Below are 21410 nucleotides of genomic sequence, written 5' to 3' on the forward strand. Positions count from 1 at the left end.
TAAGAGGCTCGCACCAAATGCCACTCTTATTGACCAATTAAACTCAGTATGCACGATTCAGTGGCTTCGCTAGTAAGTATTCAATGCGCTTCTATATTGTGTCGATTTGCAATACGACAGTTTCGCCTACTGATGTCTCACCGGCCGTCCCCTCAGCTGGTGTCCCCCCACCTGGTGTACCCCCACCTAATGTGCCCCCACCTGGTGTCTCCCCACCTGGTGTCCCCCCACCTGGTGTCCCCCCATCTGGTGTCCCCCCATCTGGTGTCCCCCCATCTGGTGTGCCCCCACCTGGTGTCCCCCCACCTGGTGTCCCCCCACCTGGTGTCCCCCCACCTGGTGTTCCCCCACCTGCTGTTCCCCCACCTGGTGTGCCCCCACCTGGTGTCCCCCCGCCAGCAATCTCTCCAACAGGAGTCCCTCCCTCAGTCATGCCTCCTCCACATTTGCCGTCACCCACTACACCAAGTCCTACACCAAGTCCTACGCCAAGGCCTACGCCGAGACCTACGCCAAGATCGACACCAAGAGCGACGCCAAGACCGACGCCCCGACCAACGACTCCAACTACTACTACTAGAAGGCCATGTAAGTAGGCGCCTGTCGCTTCGACACTCCTAAGTGAGGCTATGCGAACGTTCCACAGGAGCACTGTTTCATAGATGAGAGCACGGACTGAGTTATCTACTGAAAAAAAAGAAGGATCATTTAGCAGCATAAGATTAGTGACTAGTAACTAGAGCGGAATCCGTTTAAGAAAGAACACACACACAGGAAAAGCCGACGAGCACAAGCGCGACCTGTTTAACTGCTAGAAGTGTGTATATGTATATCTACATAAATATAGCGTGCTTGGAAAGTAATTGCGAAGTGATACAATAAAAAAAAGAGTATATTAACTTCTAATAACGCCCAAGTTCCACGTGTGTTAAGACAGTGCAACAGCTGTAGTTCGTCTGATAAGGTGTGTTGGTTGCACTGGAAGGACGGGTGTGCGAAAACAGTCCTTGAACCGCAGGAACTATCGACAGTCATTAACAATGTTTGACAATAGGCAATGTCAAACAATAGGCAGCATGGAGGGGCACGGAGATGTCTTCCAGCCGTTTCTGGAAATTTTCAGCATATCAGGTAGGGATCAATGTCGTGCCGTAGGTAAGTCTTTTATGAACACTATGCCACTGCATAGTAACTTCTCTGACACTCAGTACATCTTGCCACGCATGGGCACAAGAATTGCCCATCAATAACCAATTCCTTTTGACTCCGCGCTCTCCAAGGTGGTTGAATTATGGGGTTTTACGTGCCAAAACCACTTTCTGATTATGAGGCACGCCGTAGATGAGGACTCCGGAAATTTTGACCACCTGATGTTCTTTAACGTGCACCTTAATCTAAGTGCACGGGTGTTTTCGCATTTCGCCTCCATCGAAGTGCGGCTGCCGTGGCCGGGATTCGATGCCGCGACCTCGTGCTCAACAGCCCAACACCATAGCCACTGAGCAACCATGACGGGTGTCCAAGGTGGTGAAAACAGCAGTAGCTAGGCTTCTCTTCGAGTGGACCCCCTGCGAATCGTCTTATCATCACTAACCAAGTAGACCGCCTATTTGCGGCGGGGCTTCCCTTTGTCGATCGTGGATGCTGTAGCCGAGACGCTACTGCAAGTCGTACAGCACGGAGTGCAAAGGAAAATGACCGCGGCCCAACGTCCGAAGTTGAGCCCTTAGGTTGGAAAACTTAAAATGGTTGTAAACCGTCGCACTGCGCATCTTTCTTTGTATATAATTTTTTTCCCGGTCCCAATAGCTTTCGCAGCTGTGCCCTCTTATTTGCCTGGACAGCAGGGTCGCGCAAGGCACGGGAAGTCGTCGGGTTCTACTTCTTGCGGCGCAGTGTATATATCGGCCACACCGGGGATTGATTGTGCAACAGCTTGCGGGTGCGTGCGCAGAAAAGTAGGCAAAACAAAAGGTCAAAGGGGCGCACACAGGGTAGACAACGTTACTGCGTGTGACTGTCACACACGCTCGTCGGGGACAGCCATTTTAGGCAAGAGCGGGAACACCTCTGAAAGGCTTGCGCCGGAGGCGCGTTTATTAAAAAAAAAAAAAAAAATAGGCGAACCGCCAATTCATAGGCGAACCGCCAATTGCACTGAACACCTCGAAATGTGAATTTTTTTTTTCAACGCCAGCCATTTCTCTTCATGCGTCACTCTGTGACAAGGTTGCACACTCTTTATGCGCATGCGTGGCAGGATGTACGTTTACGCAAACCGTTCCCGCTACTCAACAGTTGGAAAGAGCGCCTGTATTCGTCCCTTCTATGTATGTGTGCGCCCTTTTTTGGGTGAAGAAAAGAAGAGAAACCAAGGGGCCCGATTTTTCTTACTCGCAACAATAAGGAGCCGGCAGATAGTGAAGCCCAGGGAAACGTGGTGGAATTTATATATGGTTATTGATTGAATTGCACAAATGATAGGCAAAAAGAAAATGGAAATGGACGAGAAACAAGTTACCGCCCGTGGGACCCGAACCCACAACCTACGCATTACGCGTGTGTTATAATGCTAATTGTGCTACGGCGCCGGGTGTAAACTCTCTAGGCCAATGGCATCGCGTAGAACCTGAAATTTCTAAGCAGGCAGCTGACCGATAATCCCTCCAATGCTACTTGGAGGCATCAAATCTACCGGACGCGCCTTTATGCAATGAACGAGTAAGAAAGGAAACCGAGGGCCGCGAATTTTGGAAATCGCAACCATGCACTCTAAGGTAGAAATAAAGGAAGATATGGGCCATAAAGGTTAGTGCATTTCGTGAGTAACTGGCATGCAACAACAATTTGTCCTTTTGGAGTTTTACTGCCAGGAGATGTTTTACTGCTAGCAGTTGCTCTCTTCCGGTGCTGCTCAAGGTAACAGCCGTCACTTTTTCCTACGCTATTGAAGGAGGCAATTAATGACAAGAACCATTTGTAAGGCAATTAAAGAAAATCATTGGGTTAAAAAAGAAAGCAACCTTTAGACTTGGATTCGAACTCACGTCTTCACGAGCCAAACACGCTAACCACTGCCCGTGGCAACTATAGAGGTTGAAACGACACCATAGAGGTAGAGAATATGTTAAGCATCTACAAGCAGGTGCGGCAATACCACAGAGACTCGGCACTTTGTGCATGCGACGCGGGGAGAGTCAAGCTTTGCCTGCACTTGTAATAGTATGCGACTGGAAATGACAAAAATGCCGGATTATTTTTGGCACGAACAAACGTGGAACCCATAACATGTATACGTGTGGCCCAAAAGGGTGCACGCGAAGTGACAGACAAATTTCTGTGTTGTTTAGCATGCGCTCGTTTTCACGACACATCGCTTCGCTAAGGTTGACGGAGAGCCAGTCCACGGAATTGTCTTGCGCGTTTAATGCGTATCCTCTATTTACAGCGTGTACTTGAGGGGCATACCGCGCCACGTACAGCCTTTGAGGTTACATTAAATTTTCTATCGAAGAGGCAGACTACTGCCCCGCGTGTAGTTAATCCGAAAGGGCGTTAGGTTCACTAAGAGGCACTAACGCTTTCGTCGCTTCACTCGACGACACGAGGGAAAAATAAGCGGGTGCATGGGGACTAACTGTTGCCCTTCATCCTACCGCTGCTCCCTTTCCGACAAGGAACTAAACGCTTACCTTCCCACATTTGCGCCCGACACGCACACTCGTGCACTTAGTCCCTCGTTGGACGAAAGCGCCCTTCTTCAGGAATAACTGTGCAGTCACTCTCGCTTACGCCCGCATGTTTCTTAGAGTGTATTAAGCCAATAGATAACGAGGCCAACGGAAGCAAACGATAATCTTGTTTTTAATTGTGTGGAAGCGATACGCGAAAAGTAACTGAAGGTGGACGAAACAACTTTTGTTGATGGGAACCAACTACAGGACGTCTGCTTTATAGGCAGAGACTGCGGGTTTCATGAGGCGAACTTGCCCGACAGTGAGTCCTTCGGGAACTCGCTTTCGAATACGTCAATACGTTGTTACTAACTTGCACCTAGCTAGTAACCACGCGGTGCGTAAATATTAGGCGCGATCAAAGAACGCGCGAGGTGTGTTATTCTCTGCTGAAGCGCCGTTTCGCATGCGGGGCCCACAAATGAACCGCCTCTACACGGCAGCGAACGTGTTTTCCTTTTTTTTTCGATCGACAACACGTCGTTCTCCTGTTCGAAATCAATGCCGCGCAACCTTGGTGGCACCGTCGGATCACATGGGTCTCACATGTACTGTTGTCATAGCTGTACGTCCGGCGCTGGTGAGCTTGAAAGCACACCCTTTTGCACTGAAAGCTCGTAAAACCACCTACGCTGCTCTGTAAACTTATCTTTGCACCCCTCACTTTTGTAGGGCTAAACGTGGTCAGCATATCCCCGTGACATTAGGAGAAAGTCAGCTTGGTTGATGCTGCATATTGGGGCACAGGAAATAGCGCCAATGAATCATTGACTGAGGGAGAACTATACACGTGACACATACTTAAGCACTTTATTTATTCGAAACAGGACGCATGTATGCCTGCAAACAAGGATGACGCTCAGATGGCGTATACTACATGCCTTGCGCCCATTCATTTGCTGTCATTGTAATCATTTCTTTTCGTTATAGCGCACGCGTCGTGTTCATTCTCATCTTCTGTATTATTTATACGCTGTTCCTTTGCATCACGTTGTCTCTTTCTTCTTCCTGCAAGCTTGTATGCTCCGTACCATCGTCGCAACAACGATTGGAATTTTTTCTTATCCAAGCGGCAATTAAACATCGAGGGGATCCAAAGTCACACTTGCCTGCCGGACACGGTTGTCACAGGTCCCAACGCAGCAGTGGAGGAGGACGTGGTTTCTGCGTTAGAAAGATTTTAACTGACGCGGATAAGCATGTTGAGATTATAGTGGCGCTTTTGCCCCATGACGTCGATTATTGAAAAAAAAAATAATGTTCTTGCACAGAGATATTCGAACGCGGGCTTTCAGGGTTGAAGATATCCGGGACGCTTTTGACAGGGAATGGCTGCTCCTCGATGATGCGGCTTTCAGCGCCTACCAGAATAAGCACGTGTGAAGCACGTGTGAATGAGCACGTGTGTCTTTAAACAGCCCCGACGCGTCGACGCGATTGGCTGACCTGGAAGAAATTCCAGGTCAAGCTTCAGCGACTCCATTGTCCCCGACTTTCGAAAGCAGGAGGGCAAGGCTTCGGCTTAACTGCCGTATCGAGAACGGTCTTCAAAGCCGTTCTCGATACGCTGCTCCTCGAAGATGCGGCTTTGAGCGCCTACCAGACTAAGCATGTGTGAACCGTGTCCTTAAACAGTCCCGACGCGTCGACGCGATTGGCTGACCTGGAGGAAATTCCAGGTCAAAGTTCAGCGGCTCCATTGTCCCCGACTTTGGAAAGCAGGAGGGCAAGGCTTCGGCTTAATCGCCGTATCGAGAACGGTGTGTTCGAAGCCGTTCGGCAGCCTGCTGCAGCAGATCGCAATCGCCAATGAACTAGTCCTGGATGGTTTCCCTCGGTCGCCCTGTGCGGTGCCTGCACTACCGTGGTTCGGGACACGTGCGCCTGCCCTGCACGCTGCCGGCGTCACGGACACGTCGCCGCAGGGTGCGCACGTCCCTACGCAGCAGTGACGGGACCAGCGGAGAGCGCGAGGATTGAACCACTGCACCTCGCCCGGCCAAAAGCTCGCGATTTGACCAACGGCCTCAGAGATCGGGCGACACGCGCTGCAAGGACAGCGCTCGCCGCCCGGAGGCCACGTTTCGCGCTGTCAACAGTAACATGCCGTGTCTGTGCCAGTAGCTCACAATTCGCGCAATGACAACGCAGGTGCACTTTCAATGCGCAACTAGATAAAATGGTACAACATCTTAACTGAAGAAAAGTGCTCCGCGTGGTCTCCGCTCGGACACTAGCTGAAATCTCTAAAAGTGAAAAATTCTTTTTTTTTTTTTCAATTCACCACTCTGAAATTAGCCTTGCCGGCATGGTTGCTGGCGTTAGCAGTTAGCGTTAATAATCGTTGAATTCAGATGAAACACGTTAGATAGCTTTAACCCCGTTCTCGTAAATCCTCTTTGCAGTCTCGGTCAACGAGCTGGTCTGCACGGTGGGTGCCTTCGCGATCTACCCCAGCATGATCCCGACGGACGGCCTGTGCAATTACGTCTACTACAGCGACGTGATAATGGCTCGCGACACCCTGTACGGTGCCCTGGTCGCTGACAGCTGGACGATGTTCCAGAGTGCGATGGCGACGCGCAGTCGCACTTCTGGTGGCATCGGCTTCGATATCCGGTTAGTAATTCATTTAGCCAAACAAACCTCCTTTAATCGACGTGTTCCGACCAAGCGTAACAGTGCAGCTGTTGGAGGCTAGCTCCAGCAAAATTTGTGCCCCGTGAGAATCTTCATTTCGGGCAATGCAGATATAAATCAGCCTCGTAAAAGTATACGCCCAAATTGAGGATACGAGCGGATGCGTGGCGAAGCGCTCACGATATAGCAGAACAGGAAACCACTGGATTGCCGCTCTTGTAGACTTTCTCTTCGATTCAACGCAACCGACAACTCGCGACAACAGCTCACCATTTCGCAATTCGCGAAGACCTGTTTCACCGACGTAATTGTTGCTCAGACGGCCGCGAGTGGTAGCTGGTAATGTACCTCGAAGGCCTTCGCTCCGAAAATCGGCGCGTCATGCCGTGCTTATCCCTAGCGCGCGTACTCGGGATCTTTCAAAACTTACCAACGTCTTCGACAGCGGTACTACTGCCGAAGGATGTACAACTAAGTTCCAAAGTCCGTTCGCTGTTGTCCCGATCGCCAACGCCGTAGCATATATTGACGAGGCCCCAATGCTCACCTGGTTATCATAAACTGAAAAATAAAAGCGAGACCTAAACGAACATTCTTGTGGCTCTCGCTTTGGGGAGTCCCATCCTAATACTTTTAAAAAAATTTCTCGCACTATCGAACCGGTTGGGCCGCCTCAGGACCTAAGTAGCGCCTTACCTAGCGGAGCTAAATTTAGCCTCCAGCTCGGCGTTCGCATGGGTATAGCTCGGCAGTACCCCTAGCTGTCGACCCGAACGGCAGTGATCGCGTTTTGCGAGGGCTCACCGAGCCATACTGGGTGTAATACCTCAAAGTCAAACCTGTGCTCGTCAGGAGTCGTACAAACGAATGACGTTTGTACAGGTGGGCAATTTCTCGCAGGAATTTCACGCTTGCTCAGTTCTGGCGCCCCCGTGTTCGACAAGCAGGTTCCAAAAATGACACAATGACACGCGGGCAGCATGACAAAGGGATGTCAGTTCGCGCCTATCAACTTTGACCACGGCAGTCCCGCTTTGCCTAGGCAGCGAGCACGTTTACAAGATTAGTCCGTAGGACGCCCAGTAGCTGCATCTAAGCATGTGTGCTTTTTAAAGGTTAAATGGATGTACATACTGGATGTAATGGTTAAATGTAATGTAATGGATGTAATGGTTAAATGGAGAGTACATGCTGGTAATGGGCTGCCACATCACTGCACCATTATACACCCACCACACCGGTTTAGCGGCTATGGTGTTGTTCTGTTACGAGGTCGCGGGATCGAATCCCGGCCGCGGCGGCCGCATCTCGGTGGAGGCGGAATGCAAAAAACGCCCCCGCCCGTGCATTGGGGCACGTTAAACGTTCCACTGCTTGTCAAAACTAGTCAGGAGTCCCCCTGTGCGGGGTGCCTGATAATAACATCGTGGTTATGGCGCCGTAAAACCCTCCGAATTCAATGCAAAGCCCATACTCGATCTTAGATGTGTGGCTTGAGCAGATGGCCGCCGCTGCAACGCTACGCGTGACGCAATGGGAGCTGAAGTTAGCCTCGTGAGTCACTTTCCGAGTGGCGCAGCTCGGCACTGCATTTGTACATTTGACGAGAACTGGTCTCGTTTTGAGAAGGCTCACTGCGCCATAGTATATAGGCGTAACTTATGGAGCTGAAAACCTGTGCCTGCGTATCAGGAGAAGGCCTACAAGTGTGGCACTTCACGCTCGCTCGTCTATGGTCGCTTTCCGTTCAGCATGGAGAATGGCGTGAAGAGACTGGAGCAGCAAGACAGAGATATTTAGACACTCTGACCAATGAGGAACGTGTCCGTCTCCTTATGGAGTGCGATCACAGTAGACTGAAGCAAGCGCAGGAGACCGAACAATCTAGTAATGCGGCTGCCTTGAGAGGCGCGAGGCAGCCTCCGGCGCCACCATTGAGATGGGGGAGGGTCGTTTATTCACCGCTGCGCCCAAACGGGGGCCGGAATAACGTAAAAAAATATTGCAATCAGTTTTTATGAAATTTTCGCCGTTGGCGTTCAGTGACAGGTCGGAATGACTCGGGACAAGCACACACGGATGGGCGCCCCGCCCATTTGGGCGGAGTCATTGTCACCTACCACAGAGGGCCCTTGGCGAATTTCGAATAAAAACAGATTGGAATAGCGTTACGTTATCCTGGCCCAACTTGTAAAACAAACGGGCCCAGTATGATTAGGAAGCCAGCACGATTGCAAAGTTTTACCGGATGGCGTACACCCACTAACTGAAACAGCAATTGGGCACGTAAGGTTTCTACTGCTTGAATGAACGTAACTTGTGCATATGACTACGCCGTTTCTGTAGCCTAGCGCCCGTACACTCCCAGCAGCACGTGCGAGTAGTTTCGTGTACCCTATTGTAGCCGCGTCCCTGATAGAACCTATACCCAATATTTCTTTCTCTTGATGCCGTGGTCTCTACAGCATTTCGCTCGTCGCTGTATATTAGTAGGCAGGCACTGCGAAATATCTTTTGTCATTTGTGACACAAGTGTATGGCATAACAATCTGATCGAAGTGCCACGTCTTAGTGTGTTTCTTGCGCGCTGGACATCAGTCAACAAACGCCTTTGTATAGACCATCGTGACAAGGGTGCGAGCTTCGACCTCGTTCATTCATTCCCAGGTACTCAACCGCCGCTGGGGTCAGCGCTGGGATAGAGAAGAAGCTAAACGAACTTGTGAACAAAAACATCAAGCACTATGGTGTGCTGAACCTGTTGGAGAAAGCGGCGAAGCTGAAGAACATGTACAGCAAAGCAAAAGAACTTCTTCAAGTAAGCGCATCACTCCTCCTGGTCCACGTGTGAAATATCGCACTAATGCCCCTTGTCGCTGCCCTTTCTTCTGGAAGAGTGTAAGCAGACGTTATTTGCGCAATACGAATAGCTTACTCGGCCTTCCAATATATAAAGGCCACTTACCCGAAGAAAGTATAAGGCACATGAAGAAGACAATGCCTACCAAGTACACCCGTGCATTATGGCCGTTTAAGAATGCTGCCCTGTGTAATACCATGCGCAGTACTGCATCACGGTACCACGTGCCGTAATTACTCGAATATTACGCGCCCTCGGTAGCAATGCGCATCCATTCTCACAAACAGAAGTAAGAACAATTTCAATGCCTTTAGCTGGACCACACACAGCCATGCTTATCAGATTTAAATGGGATGCTGTTGATCGTTCGTTCTGTAGAGCCGTTCGTTTTCACTTGGACAAACTTAATTTATTGCGTGGGTCTGCAGTGAAACGGGCGTGAATGTCGTCGCTGTCAAAGGCACCTTGATCACTTGAGCCCAGGACATATCATCTTCGTTGCCGCCTGCGGAATCTGGTACCAAATTTCTTAAACGCCTTGCATACCAAGGCAGCCTCACAAACTGACGGAGCGGGCTCGAAGCTCCCACAGCTCCCTTAGCTGCAGCTCCGTCTGGATTGGATTGGATTAGAGAAATTTCAATCACTTTGAGGATAGCATGTTGCTGTTGTAGCGTAGGTTTCGTATTCGAACACAGCGCACGTATGAATAAGTTTGTAGACTTTTCTTGAAGAAGAGTGCGCGTTAGAATCGAGTAAATGTGGTACGTGCCGCGCGCATGCGCATTTTACGCGCCCCTAGCATTAATATGCGTGCCCACCGGGGACCGAACACGCGTATCCACGTTACCCACCACGTGTCCCAGTACGATAATCCTCGTGGTCGTTATATGTCCAGCTGGTGGCCGCGTAGGAGACCGCGCGGCTGTTCAAGACTCACGTGTTCGAGTTTGCTCAAAAACAAGGAAAACAAATCGGAGACACCAAGGACAACAAGGCGAGGTACAGTTGTGCGGTATAGCAAAATTTGATTATGGAAAAAGTGACTTCACGTATACTGGACACTGCGTGGCTATAGTAGAAACTACGTTTAATTTCTACATAATTCTTGAACCCTAAGTTTGGCGGATTTTCTGGTTTTAGGTAGACACATTGCAAAGGGTTGCAAAGTGGAGCGGAAAAATATTGCATGGGGCCAGATGGAGAGAGATAGAAATATATATATATAGAGAGAGGGTGAAGCAGGAGTGGCGATAGCTCGTAGGACAGTTGTTTTTAGGTTATTGGGTTGCGTGGTGCTCTAGCAGTTCAACTTCAGTTATTGGTAGTTTCCTGTGCCATCGTATCATAGACATCGATATCAATGCATCAGGCAACGACATGAAGTTCGTAATTTCGTCGTGCACATGACGTCACCGCAGCATCACCATATTTTTGTGTCGTTTCTCGGCACGCGAAAAAGCTGGTGGCTTTCTCGTGCGCATGGTAACTTTTGGAGACGCATCTGCCCCAGTTGCGGTTGCAAGTACTCCTTAAACTGCCTTACAAAGCAAGACCTCACTCCTTGATCCATTTAAGTGTCTCGTCATAGGGCGAAATATTCTTAAATATTGCAAATACTACAACCTATTGATTTCTTTTCGCTGCAGGCACTTATCTGAAACTACATTTTATTGCCAATGATTTAGGCTGTTTGATCTTTTATAGAAATATGCATATCATAGCGAGACGCTGCGTGTTACGTTATGTACAGATACATCTTGTTATATACGCTGTGACCATACAAAACCTGTAAAAGATTTGTTCGCAAATGTTATAACGGAAGACACTATCAGTAGCCACCGTACGCATGTTAGTAAGAGCAAGGGTGAACAAATTCATTTCGTCGGCGCATTGATAAGGAAAAAAAAATCAGCTTCACCCTGAAGGCTAATCATTGACATGAATAGCAATTCTTTTGGTAATAAAACGACCTAAATTCGTAACCTTATCGCCGATGTATATTGAAACGAACATTCGCTTATTAATTAAATTAAGAAGCGTGGTTTCACGCACTTACTGGCAAACACGAACAGATTTAACTTGACGACCACGATCACTAACTGCCACAACGCTGGCTTGAAGTAGAGGCCGACAGCAGTGAGCGATAGCTTCGGGCTGCCTCTGGCTTCGGCTCGTCTCCAAAACTTGATATTACGTGGCCTCCAAGACAACGTGCGCAAGAACACAGCGTCCTTGAGGCCACCAGCCAGCTCGGCTCGCCCTTAACTTTTCCACCCGCCGCAACCTACCTCCGAGATAACGCACGCGAGCCGCGTAATGTGCTCAGTCGCGCAGACACCCGTGTGCAGGCACTGCCGGTCTGGAGGAGAGGTGCGCCATCCTCACCTAGAGCGCGCATGATGACGAGACGTCCAGTATTGGACGAGTGCCCGTGTAATTGATATTGCAGTAAAATAACACCGACCGAGCCTCACCGCGATCTTCCCCAGATGAATTACGCGACACCCCGCGTCACACCATGGCACGATGCAGTCGATGATCAATGCTGACAGCTCCGAGGGCAAAAGACTATCCAGACAACTGGTGCGCACTGGCTACGCGCTGCGCAAGCACCTTTTCTTGAATATGTTTTCTGTAGATTCTCTGCATGCATTCGTTCTTGGCAGCATTTCTAAAAGGATGAAGGGTTTCTATGATGCTATATGTGTTAAAAGAAAGCGGTCGTGGCTGTCATTCACTTGCTGCGGCGGCGTCCAATAAATCAGCATGGTAAGTGCTAACAGAGAAGGCACCGTGCTGCCGATTCCGGCAAACAATGCGCCGTCGACTTTGCTGCGGGAAGGGCGTTTTGATGATTTAGTCGTACGTGCAGCAAGAGCAGACAGCTCTACTGCATTGGGCAGCACAGAAGAGAAAGAAACGGTACGGCACCGACTCGATACTCCTGGCCCAGCTTAGGGGACCGCGACTTCACCCCATATGTTGTCGCGGTGTGGTTCGTGCCGAAATAACGCAATGCCAGACCAAAGCCGCGGTCCTCCCTACTAGACACACACTGCTTAAAGAACAAGCAGAATGTACAATGCGGTGCAATGTACAATGTGGCACTGGCACAATGTACACTGCGGGCACTGCAAGTATAGACGGATGCAGAAGATACAATAATCTAGCAGAGCACTGCAAGCAGAGTTGGTCACTAGAAAACAATGCAGGCTCGTCCAGAGTCAGCAGCTTTTGTTTAAACTGAGTGCGCGCAACGGAGGCAAGCGATCGACTTGAGCAATCTGGATCGAAGTTGGGTCTTGAGCATTACGTTATCACATTGTCGCCCAGCATTCGAAAGAATACAAATAGCGAGGCGAACTAACAGCCAAGTAAAATGAACGGCGCGCAGTCCAACTCTCACGGCAAAAGAAAGATGCAGCGGATCTAACGAGCCGAAATCTATATACAGTGCATAAAGAATCTAAACACGAGTAGGCTCTCACGCACGCGGGGACGCACGCACGCTCGCATTAGGGCGGGCCTTTTGTTAAGCGGAGTCGCTGGCTACTAGCGAGGACGACGGACGCCTTCAACTCGTCGTTGTTTCGGAGGCAGCCTGCGCACATTTAAGAAGCGCAATCTGAATCCATTCTACCCACAACGTTTGCTTTCTCATTACCGTGTATCCGTGAATGCACGGCTTTCCGGCTCTTTTATTTGCCCCACACGACGGGCGCCTCGGATGCGTGGAGGCTAGCGCCATCTGTTCGTGTTGCAAGGAACCCAGCAGCGTGCGCGGAGCGCGAGCTCCGCTGTGATTGGTTGGCGTTTTCGTTCCGCAAGGGAACCGCCAGGCGGCAGTCAGGGGGACGAAACACCGGCGAGGTACGCAAAGAAAAACTTCGCTTGTTGAAAACGGATAGAAACGAGGGGGAAAACACCATCGCGCATAACCACTTCAATATGCGATGCGTGTGGGCTGCTCGAAATTGTAGTAAATGCCTATTCGACGCAAGAACGAGTTCGTGGACTTGTTAGTCGAAGTTCAAGCCCACTTATGACGACAGAATAGTCGCATATATATGGAATGCGCTTTTGCAGCAAAGCAACCAAAGCAAGAAAGGGCCAGCAAGATATTTCGGTCTACTTATTTCGAAAACCTAGGGTAACAATCTTCGGGACCTGGTGTCTCTTGCGAGGTGAAGCTGCCGAAAGAGCTAGGATGCAGAGCTTGGAGAGATCCTCCTAATCAGAGTTCTTTTTTTTTATTCCACCGAGAGTCATGACTTTAAGGGCAGCCAGCCTTCTCCACGCCAATGCGTCCTGTGTCCAAACCCCCTTAGCTATTAGGGTCATCTAGTTGTACGTGATGTTCTTTGCCTTCTGTTGTCTGCTTGGCCCGCTTGTAGTGAAGTGTCATGCTTGCAATATTACGTATAAGATTGGGGACCAAAGAAAGGTTTATAGTCTTCGTAGTGTATTCGTGGCTTGGAAATAAAATTTTGTGAAGGTAAACTATAAACTAAAGATACAAGATAGTAGGAACAAAAGACATGAGAATAAAAAGCAGCAAAGAAGGGTCATCATTACTTTTTTTTCTTTTTTGCCAGTTATCGCTATCTAGTATTTTCAATGGCGCATGCGTTGATCTTGTATTTTTATGCGTCCTAACTCGTTTCTTTGCAGAAACTGAAACAGGTCCAAGGCAACGACGCGACGAGAAAAACGTTATTAGCATTTGGAATATACAATTACCGAGAAAAGGACGCGTATGGAATCCTGCAGGACGTTTTTAACGACGCTATCAAGTGAGTATAGAGCGATTGGGGGTGCCATTTTTTTCATCTCTCACTTTTAGAGCACCCACAAAGGTGCTCAAATGTTCATTTCGTTATAATTATTTTTCAATGTCGGTTTCTCTAGTGAAATTTCTAAAAAATGTAACACTACAGAACTTGACCGTGCAGCCCGTCCTGTATTTGCAGCATAAATAGCCTTCACGTGAACTCGCCTACTCTCACACTCTGCGGGGCAACAACCACTGAAGCACCAGTGTTGAATTTTGGCAAATAAAGCCGCAATATAAAAAGGTCGCAGTTTCTCCTGAAAGGCGAATTGGGATAGCAAATTAGGTGACAGGTATACGAACTAAGGATAGTAATTTTATGGGCCCGGGAAGCTCGTAAGCATTCGCTGACTAAATTAACAAGCATGGTATAACGAGCGCACGAGCAAACATCAACACATCTCACTCGATGACCACGCACTCTCGCTGCATAAACTGTGTAGTGAGAAAGCGCGGTAGCGAGAAAATTGTGCTGCCTCTTCAACGCGAACTAAGCGGCGATAACACAGCGCACACGAAGCCATCAACACTGGTGCAAACTGTCCGTAATGCAGATCCCTTTCAAGATAGGAACCGCGCGGCTGCGCCATGAGGAGGCGTCGCCGAGCAGAACGCCCCCCCCTACCTCCCCCCGGTGAATTGCATGCGGCGGAAGACGGCGCCCTTCGTCCCAACTTTCCTTTCCCGCGCGCGCGAGATCGAGCTACCATCGTCGGCTCGCCCTTGCATTCTTTCAGTTGCACATACAGCTTACGGAGCCTGACGACGACGTCATCACCCTTGAACTTTATGCAGAACATCACGGCGATGACGACGATGGCAGAAATGCGCCTGGAGTGTCCACGTAACTGCTAACGCAATAGAACATTCAACGGACGACTAGAATGTGGTTACATCTAAGCAGTGAAGTGAAAGGGAAATTGTCGTGCAACCGAATGTAGCGCGAAGCTACAATGAAACCCATACGCGTTTCCCAGAACGAAAGCTTCGCAGTTCGGCAAAAATTGATCCTGGTCCGCCATTTAAACCTGTACACGACGCCTATCTGGGGTTCGCTGTTCGAGGGCTAATTATTCGACAAGTCGGAGCACAGTGACACTGAATATGGCAAACACTTCAGCGTAGTCTCACAAGGTGGAGGAATTGTCATGAAAGGTTATATTGTGATCCACGTGAATGTAGCAGGAAGCTACAAAGGACACCCATACGGGTTTTTGAAGAAAGAAAGCTCTCCCTTGAATTTTCATGCTATACTCGGATTAACGACTATGTACCCTTTCGCGACACTTCCTCGACCCTCGAACAGGGCTCTACTTTAAACAACTTCAGTTGCCCGGTCAAAATTATTCCGGAGCCCCGCACAACAGCGCCTCTCATAACCATCCAGTCGTTTCGGCATGTGAAACCCCAAAAATGAATTTCAATTTCTTAAATGAAATGCATCATAATCTGATAACTCTAGGGATAGAGGTTAGGTGCGTTCGAGCATGGCTCCACAAAACGACTAGGATGAGCCCGATTAAATTACTTCATTCAATCACTCGTAGGCGCCTATCTCGGTCCGCATCTCGGAGTGCCAAAACTTGACCTTGAGATTGAAATTATGCCTTGCGTGAACCTTTTCATAGAATCTTTGCGCGTGCGAATCATTCCACAATTTGTTCTCCGTAATACCTCTGCCTGTGTCTTTTGCTTCATTTGTATTTCCTTTTGAGCTGTTCTTTACCCTGAAACTGCATCACAAAGGGCAACATATTTCTGGATCTTAGAGGCAAGCGCTGTGTTTCTGTTATAGCTCTTACCTGGGCACCATGGCTGTGTTGCATTGCCTTCAGGAGTGTGCTTCAGTGGTAAATAAGTTTTCACAGAAAGTGAACGGGTGGTCAAATAAGCAATGTTTCGTAGCTGAAACAAGCGTTTCGCGATGCGCACTCGTGTCCGTCAATGAACAACTGCACGTTGCCAGCGTCGTCGCCTTGGCGAAGGCAACGACCTTTGGCAAAACACAAGCCCCAGCCAACGACATCCCGTCGTCTGACGAACTTTGTTGGTTGTCTGTATGTGGATACGAACTGTCTCATTCATAAACACAGTTCTTTCCTGCGATGCTCATCGTTTAACATGACGTATGGTGCGTCAATTTGCTACAGCAACCACGTGGCGGACACGGTCATCATGTACAGTTCGGTGGGGTGGATTGAGAGACAAGGAGTATGCTACAGCCACCCAACTTCCTTTTTCGACAAGAGCATGTTCAAGGGATCGGCTGTCAAGGAAGCAGGCCGGGCACCTTCCATCGTGAGTAACGCGCTTCCGTTTCGAAAAACTTTACCATCTATAAAAAAAGAAAGCAAAGTAGGGGCGCGCAAAAATTAAAAATTCCGAATACGAATCCAATAGTCTCTACATTCGTGCGCGATTCCAGGAGCAAATGTTCGAGGTTGTCGAAGATTTGTTTCTACCGAAGAGTAGAATGGACCGGAATGGCTGCCGTCTGTAGGGAGGAACACAGATGCGGAAGCTCTCGCAAGTGTTTCTGATGCAGGAAAGCCACAGCTGCAGCGCGTAGGCAACGTTGGTTAAGCTAACACATGGACGAGACTGCTTCGGCGTAGTATAGTTAACGGTCGTTAAATAAGCCTGCCTCGCCTTATGCGGGAAGAATTGGGAAGAATATTGGGAAGAAGTGGGCATAAGAGTTAATGGAGAATACCTTAGTAACTTGCGATACGCTGATGATATCGCTTTGCTTAGTAACTCAGGGGACCAATATCAATGGATGTTCACTGGCATGGAGAGGCAAAGCAGAAGGGTGAGTGTACAAATTAATCTGCAGAAAACTAAAGTAATGTTTAACAGTCTTGGAAGAGAACAGCAGTTTACGATAGGTAGCGAGGCGCTGCATGTGGTAAGGGTATTTACCACTTGCAGCGCCTCGCTACCTATCGCTTAGGGCGGGTAGTGACCGCGGATCCGGATCATGAGACTGAAATAATCAGAATAATAAGAATAGGCTGGGGTGCGTTTGGCAGGCATTCTCAGATTATGAACAGCAGGTTGGCATTATTCCTGAAGAGAAAAGTGTATAACAGCTGTGTCATACCAGAACTCACCTACGGGGCAGAAACCTGGAGGCTTACGAAAAGGGTTTTACTTAAATTGAGCACGACGCAACGAGCTATGGAAAGAAGAATGATGGGTGTAACGTTAAGGGGATAAGAAAAGAGCAGAATGGGTGAGGGAACAAACGCGAGTTAATGACATCTTAGTTGAAATCAATAAAAAGAAATGGACATGGGGACATGTAATGAGGAGGGAAGATAACCGATGGTCATTAAGGGTTACGGACTGGATTCCAAGGGAAGGGAAGCGTAGCAGGGGGCGCCAGGAAGTTAAGTGGGCGGATGAGATAAAGTTTGCCGGGACAGCATGGCCACAATTAGTACATGACCGGGGTAGTTGGAGAAGTATGGGAGAGGCCTTTGGCCTGCAGTGTGCGTAACCAGGCTGATGATGATGATGATGATGCCTCATGCAACACGCGAATTTGTTGTCTCGAGCTATTCATAGCAACATATTGTTTGGTCGATCTCCCGATATTTGGAATATTTAAAGCGATGGACTAATACTGACAAAAGACACCTGTAGACTACTTCACCAATCAACGCAAAACATTTAAATTATGTGGTAATGTACGCACCGGAACCAGCACATGATTATGAGGAACGCCGTAGTGGGGGACTCTGGAATAATTTTCACCACTGGAGTTCTTCAACCTGCACCTAATGGTCGGCACATGAGCTTCTTTTTTGCATTTCGTACCGCATAAATGCGGCCGCCTTTTTAGGGATTCGATCCCGCGCCCTCGAGCTCAGGAGCACAATGCCACACCCACTTGGTTACCGCAGTGTGGTCTTTCAACGAACGTGACGCTCTACTACGTGCGTGTTTGCTTCATGGTGCACGAGAACCGAGGACCACAGATTAGCTACGTCTGATTTACAAATTCCACGCTGTTAAACCTGAGCAATGTTTTCTATGCGATCTGATGCTCGAAGGTCGTTTTATTTCGGCAGCAACTATGTATAGACGCTCAAAGCCAATTCCCACCATCGGCATCGTTGTGAGGTTTCGCATGAAGTCAAAGTGAAATAACATGCCGGCCATGCGCCGTATGCTGTCGGTGCGACGGAAAGCTGGTGAAGGTAAGCCTAGAAGATGGTGGCTTGAAGCGGCTCAGTCTTGTCGCACGTGCATCAAGGGGTGGTGAGCGGTGGCAAGTGCACTAGCTTGGAAGGGTAGGGAAAGGGGGCAAGTTAGTGCGCATCTCCTCTTGTACTCCGGCTGTGGCGGATGAGGGAGGCCGTCAGTGATGGGCTCGAAGGCTGCGCCACCTAGAGATAGCTGATGCCTTCGTGGCTGTTTTCTTCAACTTGCGTGGCATTGAAGTGACATGCAGCACGAAGGCGAATTCGCTCGCCGCAGCTTCCGCTCTTTGTCACGACAGCGTTTTGACGACGGGTGTCCGCGGTCATCTATTGACATGGGTTCGTGTTTACCTGTGCGCACGTGATAACATCCTTGTTAATTTTTTTAGTAAACGAATGTTTATAGCACTGTAGCCGCGTTATAAAGCTAGTAACCTTACTTCGTTTAGCTCACTAATTTGCTATCACATTTGGTGCTTCACCTTTCGAGTGAAATTGTGTCTTTTTTCGAATGTTTGTGTTTGATTCAACGGAAACATTTTGCTATTGAACACCCCTATACGTCTGTAAGCTGGAGCTTATAGGCAATTGTCTATTACATATTTCAGTATGTTGATGCCATTCTTTTAATGTCAAATCAAAAAGTCCACATGGCAACTATCGCAAACTTATAAAGAGATTGTCGGCAGTAACAAGACGTTGCTACAGCAAAAGAAGCTGCTGCATAACCTATCTCAAGATGACAGTCAACTGTAATACGTTATCATTCAATCAATGTAGCGACACAACGCATTGCCACCCTTAAAATGGCGAGTGCATGAGGCGTGAACTGTAGCGGGACTCTTTCTTCGGGCTTCACTAATAACACTCAGCGTTATCTAGGGCCGCCACCGCGAAGCCTGCGCGTGGCTTTCGAAATGCATGGCGCCTCAAAAACGCGCCATGAAGCAACTGAACTTCTCGCTCTCGCGCTTCTGTCTGGACGCGTTGCACCATCTAGTGGCACTATCGCGAAGGGCGCACATAGCCTCCGAGACCAGAAGCGTGGCGAGCCGGTGCTCCCAAACGCTGAGAATTGTTATCTCGCTTGCCACATGCTCTATTGCGCATACTCAGTAACTCAAGTTGGCTATAGGTTCATTGAAAAGTGCCACATGTCCAGTGCATTTGAGACGCCGACTGTTAATGGCTTGGGTGTTTGTCCTACAGAAACCCCTGTGACGGTTATGTCGCAAATATACTGAAATGTCCTTAACGCACTGCAGGCTCATTGAAATATCAATCATCAAAGATTTTAGGTGGAAAACTGTTGCTTCTTTCTTTAAAAACTTATGCCTTCTTTTTTGCGCCTTGCCCTCTGTTTTTCTCTCCCCAACTCCCTTCCCCACGCTGAGTAGCATGTGAGCAATGTCTATACGCCGGCTGGAATCTGCCTTTCATTAAAGGGTTCTCCCTCTCTCTCGCCTTGACTGTTCCGGCGGCATATGCATCTCTGGGTACTATCAGCCTCTTGCATGTTCAGAACAACAGGTGGTTGTAAGGGGTAATGTAATATAGGTATGCTTACTGGAAAGCGAAACACGTTTTATTGACAAACTTATCGTACATGACCATCGTCGCAACGAATTGCACAGTAGAGAAGAGAGGTAAAAGCTTTCTCCTGTTACGAGAAAACGGAAGAGAAAGTACGCGCAATCGGGTCTCGCTTCATACGAACATGTCCATGCGCCGACTTGGAGTGCTCGCTCAGCGCCATCAGAATAAATTAAGGTCCTGCGCAAATTCTCAGCAGCACTAAAGTTGCATTTGCACTTTCCGTCGAAAACGTTGCATCACTGGTGTGTAACATGTACTCTAGAAAGCGAAAACGGTCCTTTTCTGCATTCACGCAGCAAGTCGTCCGCTACCGGGAAGTCGACGCCAGAAGGCGCTCAATGACGGCGTGGTCACGTGCTAAATAATGGCAGCGTCCGTGCAGTGGCGCTGTAAACTGTTCCATACAGCCACGGATTGAATTTTTCCTGCATCACATAGAGCTTACATGCGGGCGCACCATGGGCACTATAGGTGCACGATGCCAGCGCCACTGCGCAACGAGAACTTAGGCCCGTATCCTTAAACAACCCTCGATTGGAAACTCTACCTCAACTCCACCGAGTTGAGAACAGCGCCGCCCATCGACTGAAAAAGACATTACGCCACTCAAGAATTGCCACGAGGTGTCAGTGAAGCGCAGTGATGACTCCTGTCGTGAGGCAACCATCCACTTTCTCGAGTCGAGGTGAAGTATGGAGTGCCGGAACGTTCCAGTATTCGGGGTTTAACCTCTCTTCATTTTGAAGCTAATAAACTGCTGAATTGTAGCGTTCGCAGTTTACCGGCCCGAGGCGAATCCCAGAGTTATGGGAGACAGTATCTTTAAGCCATAGTGTTTGCGCGTAGGCCAACAGTATCCTATCGCGCAGTTCAACATGGTAGTCTTCCCGGGACAATGACGGCACTACAAATGCACATGACAGTTGGTTTGCTGAAGATATTTCTTGACAGGGAAATTTTCTGAGCCTCGGGGCGAAGATTAGAGGAGGGCCACCTCTGAAGGCACTTCATCCACACGATTTTGGTAAAAACGGCGGAACAGGAGCTCAGCTCGCAGACAGCATTTTGACTTCTCTTACAATGCTGTGGACGAGCCTAACTTCATCTGAGTGCTCTGTGTGCCTTTTCAATTCATGGAGCAATGGAAGCTGAAGCTAATTTATGCTTATTTTTTTTGAAGTAAGACATGTTGGAAACAAAAAAATTTCACATTTTTTGTCAGTATTCGAGAAAACCGCGTGACACGGAATAGGTTCACGATGTAGTTGGCGCGTTGTTGCTTGCTTAGTTTGCAGTGGTCGTCATGTTTAGGGGTCACTTCATTATTACTGAAGTAGTCGTAGCGGAATAAATGCTCTGAAAAATTCAGCAGACTAATTTAGTATGAATGATTATATGTCAACAATAGGCGTTACATCAGGCAGATTTACTATTTAGTGTAAAAGAAATATGCTCGAATTATAAGTGGCTCCAGTGCTCGTGATGTGTTTAAGTATAATGTAGTCGACCTGTAAACACTGGCACTGACTGATTCAAAC

At 48.6% G+C, this 21410-nt stretch overlaps 1 protein-coding gene across 1 annotated transcript in view; it reads left to right on the top strand.

Annotated features, from left to right (window-relative positions):
- The first annotated feature begins 375 nt into the window (after positions 1–375).
- The window catches only part of LOC126518255 (uncharacterized), a 32285-nt gene continuing 11250 nt past the window's right edge, over positions 376–21410 (top strand). Inside the window, exons 1-5 of the mRNA XM_055064682.2 lie at positions 376–588; positions 6140–6353; positions 9042–9192; positions 13909–14030; positions 16219–16366. Coding sequence (XP_054920657.2) covers positions 432–588; positions 6140–6353; positions 9042–9192; positions 13909–14030; positions 16219–16366 — 792 coding nt within the window. The 5' untranslated portion in view covers positions 376–431. The remainder of the gene's footprint in view (positions 589–6139; positions 6354–9041; positions 9193–13908; positions 14031–16218; positions 16367–21410) is intronic.

The sequence above is a fragment of the Dermacentor andersoni genome, chromosome 11 (genome assembly GCF_023375885.2).
Source record: "Dermacentor andersoni chromosome 11, qqDerAnde1_hic_scaffold, whole genome shotgun sequence".
NCBI classification, from domain to species: Eukaryota; Metazoa; Arthropoda; class Arachnida; order Ixodida; family Ixodidae; genus Dermacentor; species Dermacentor andersoni.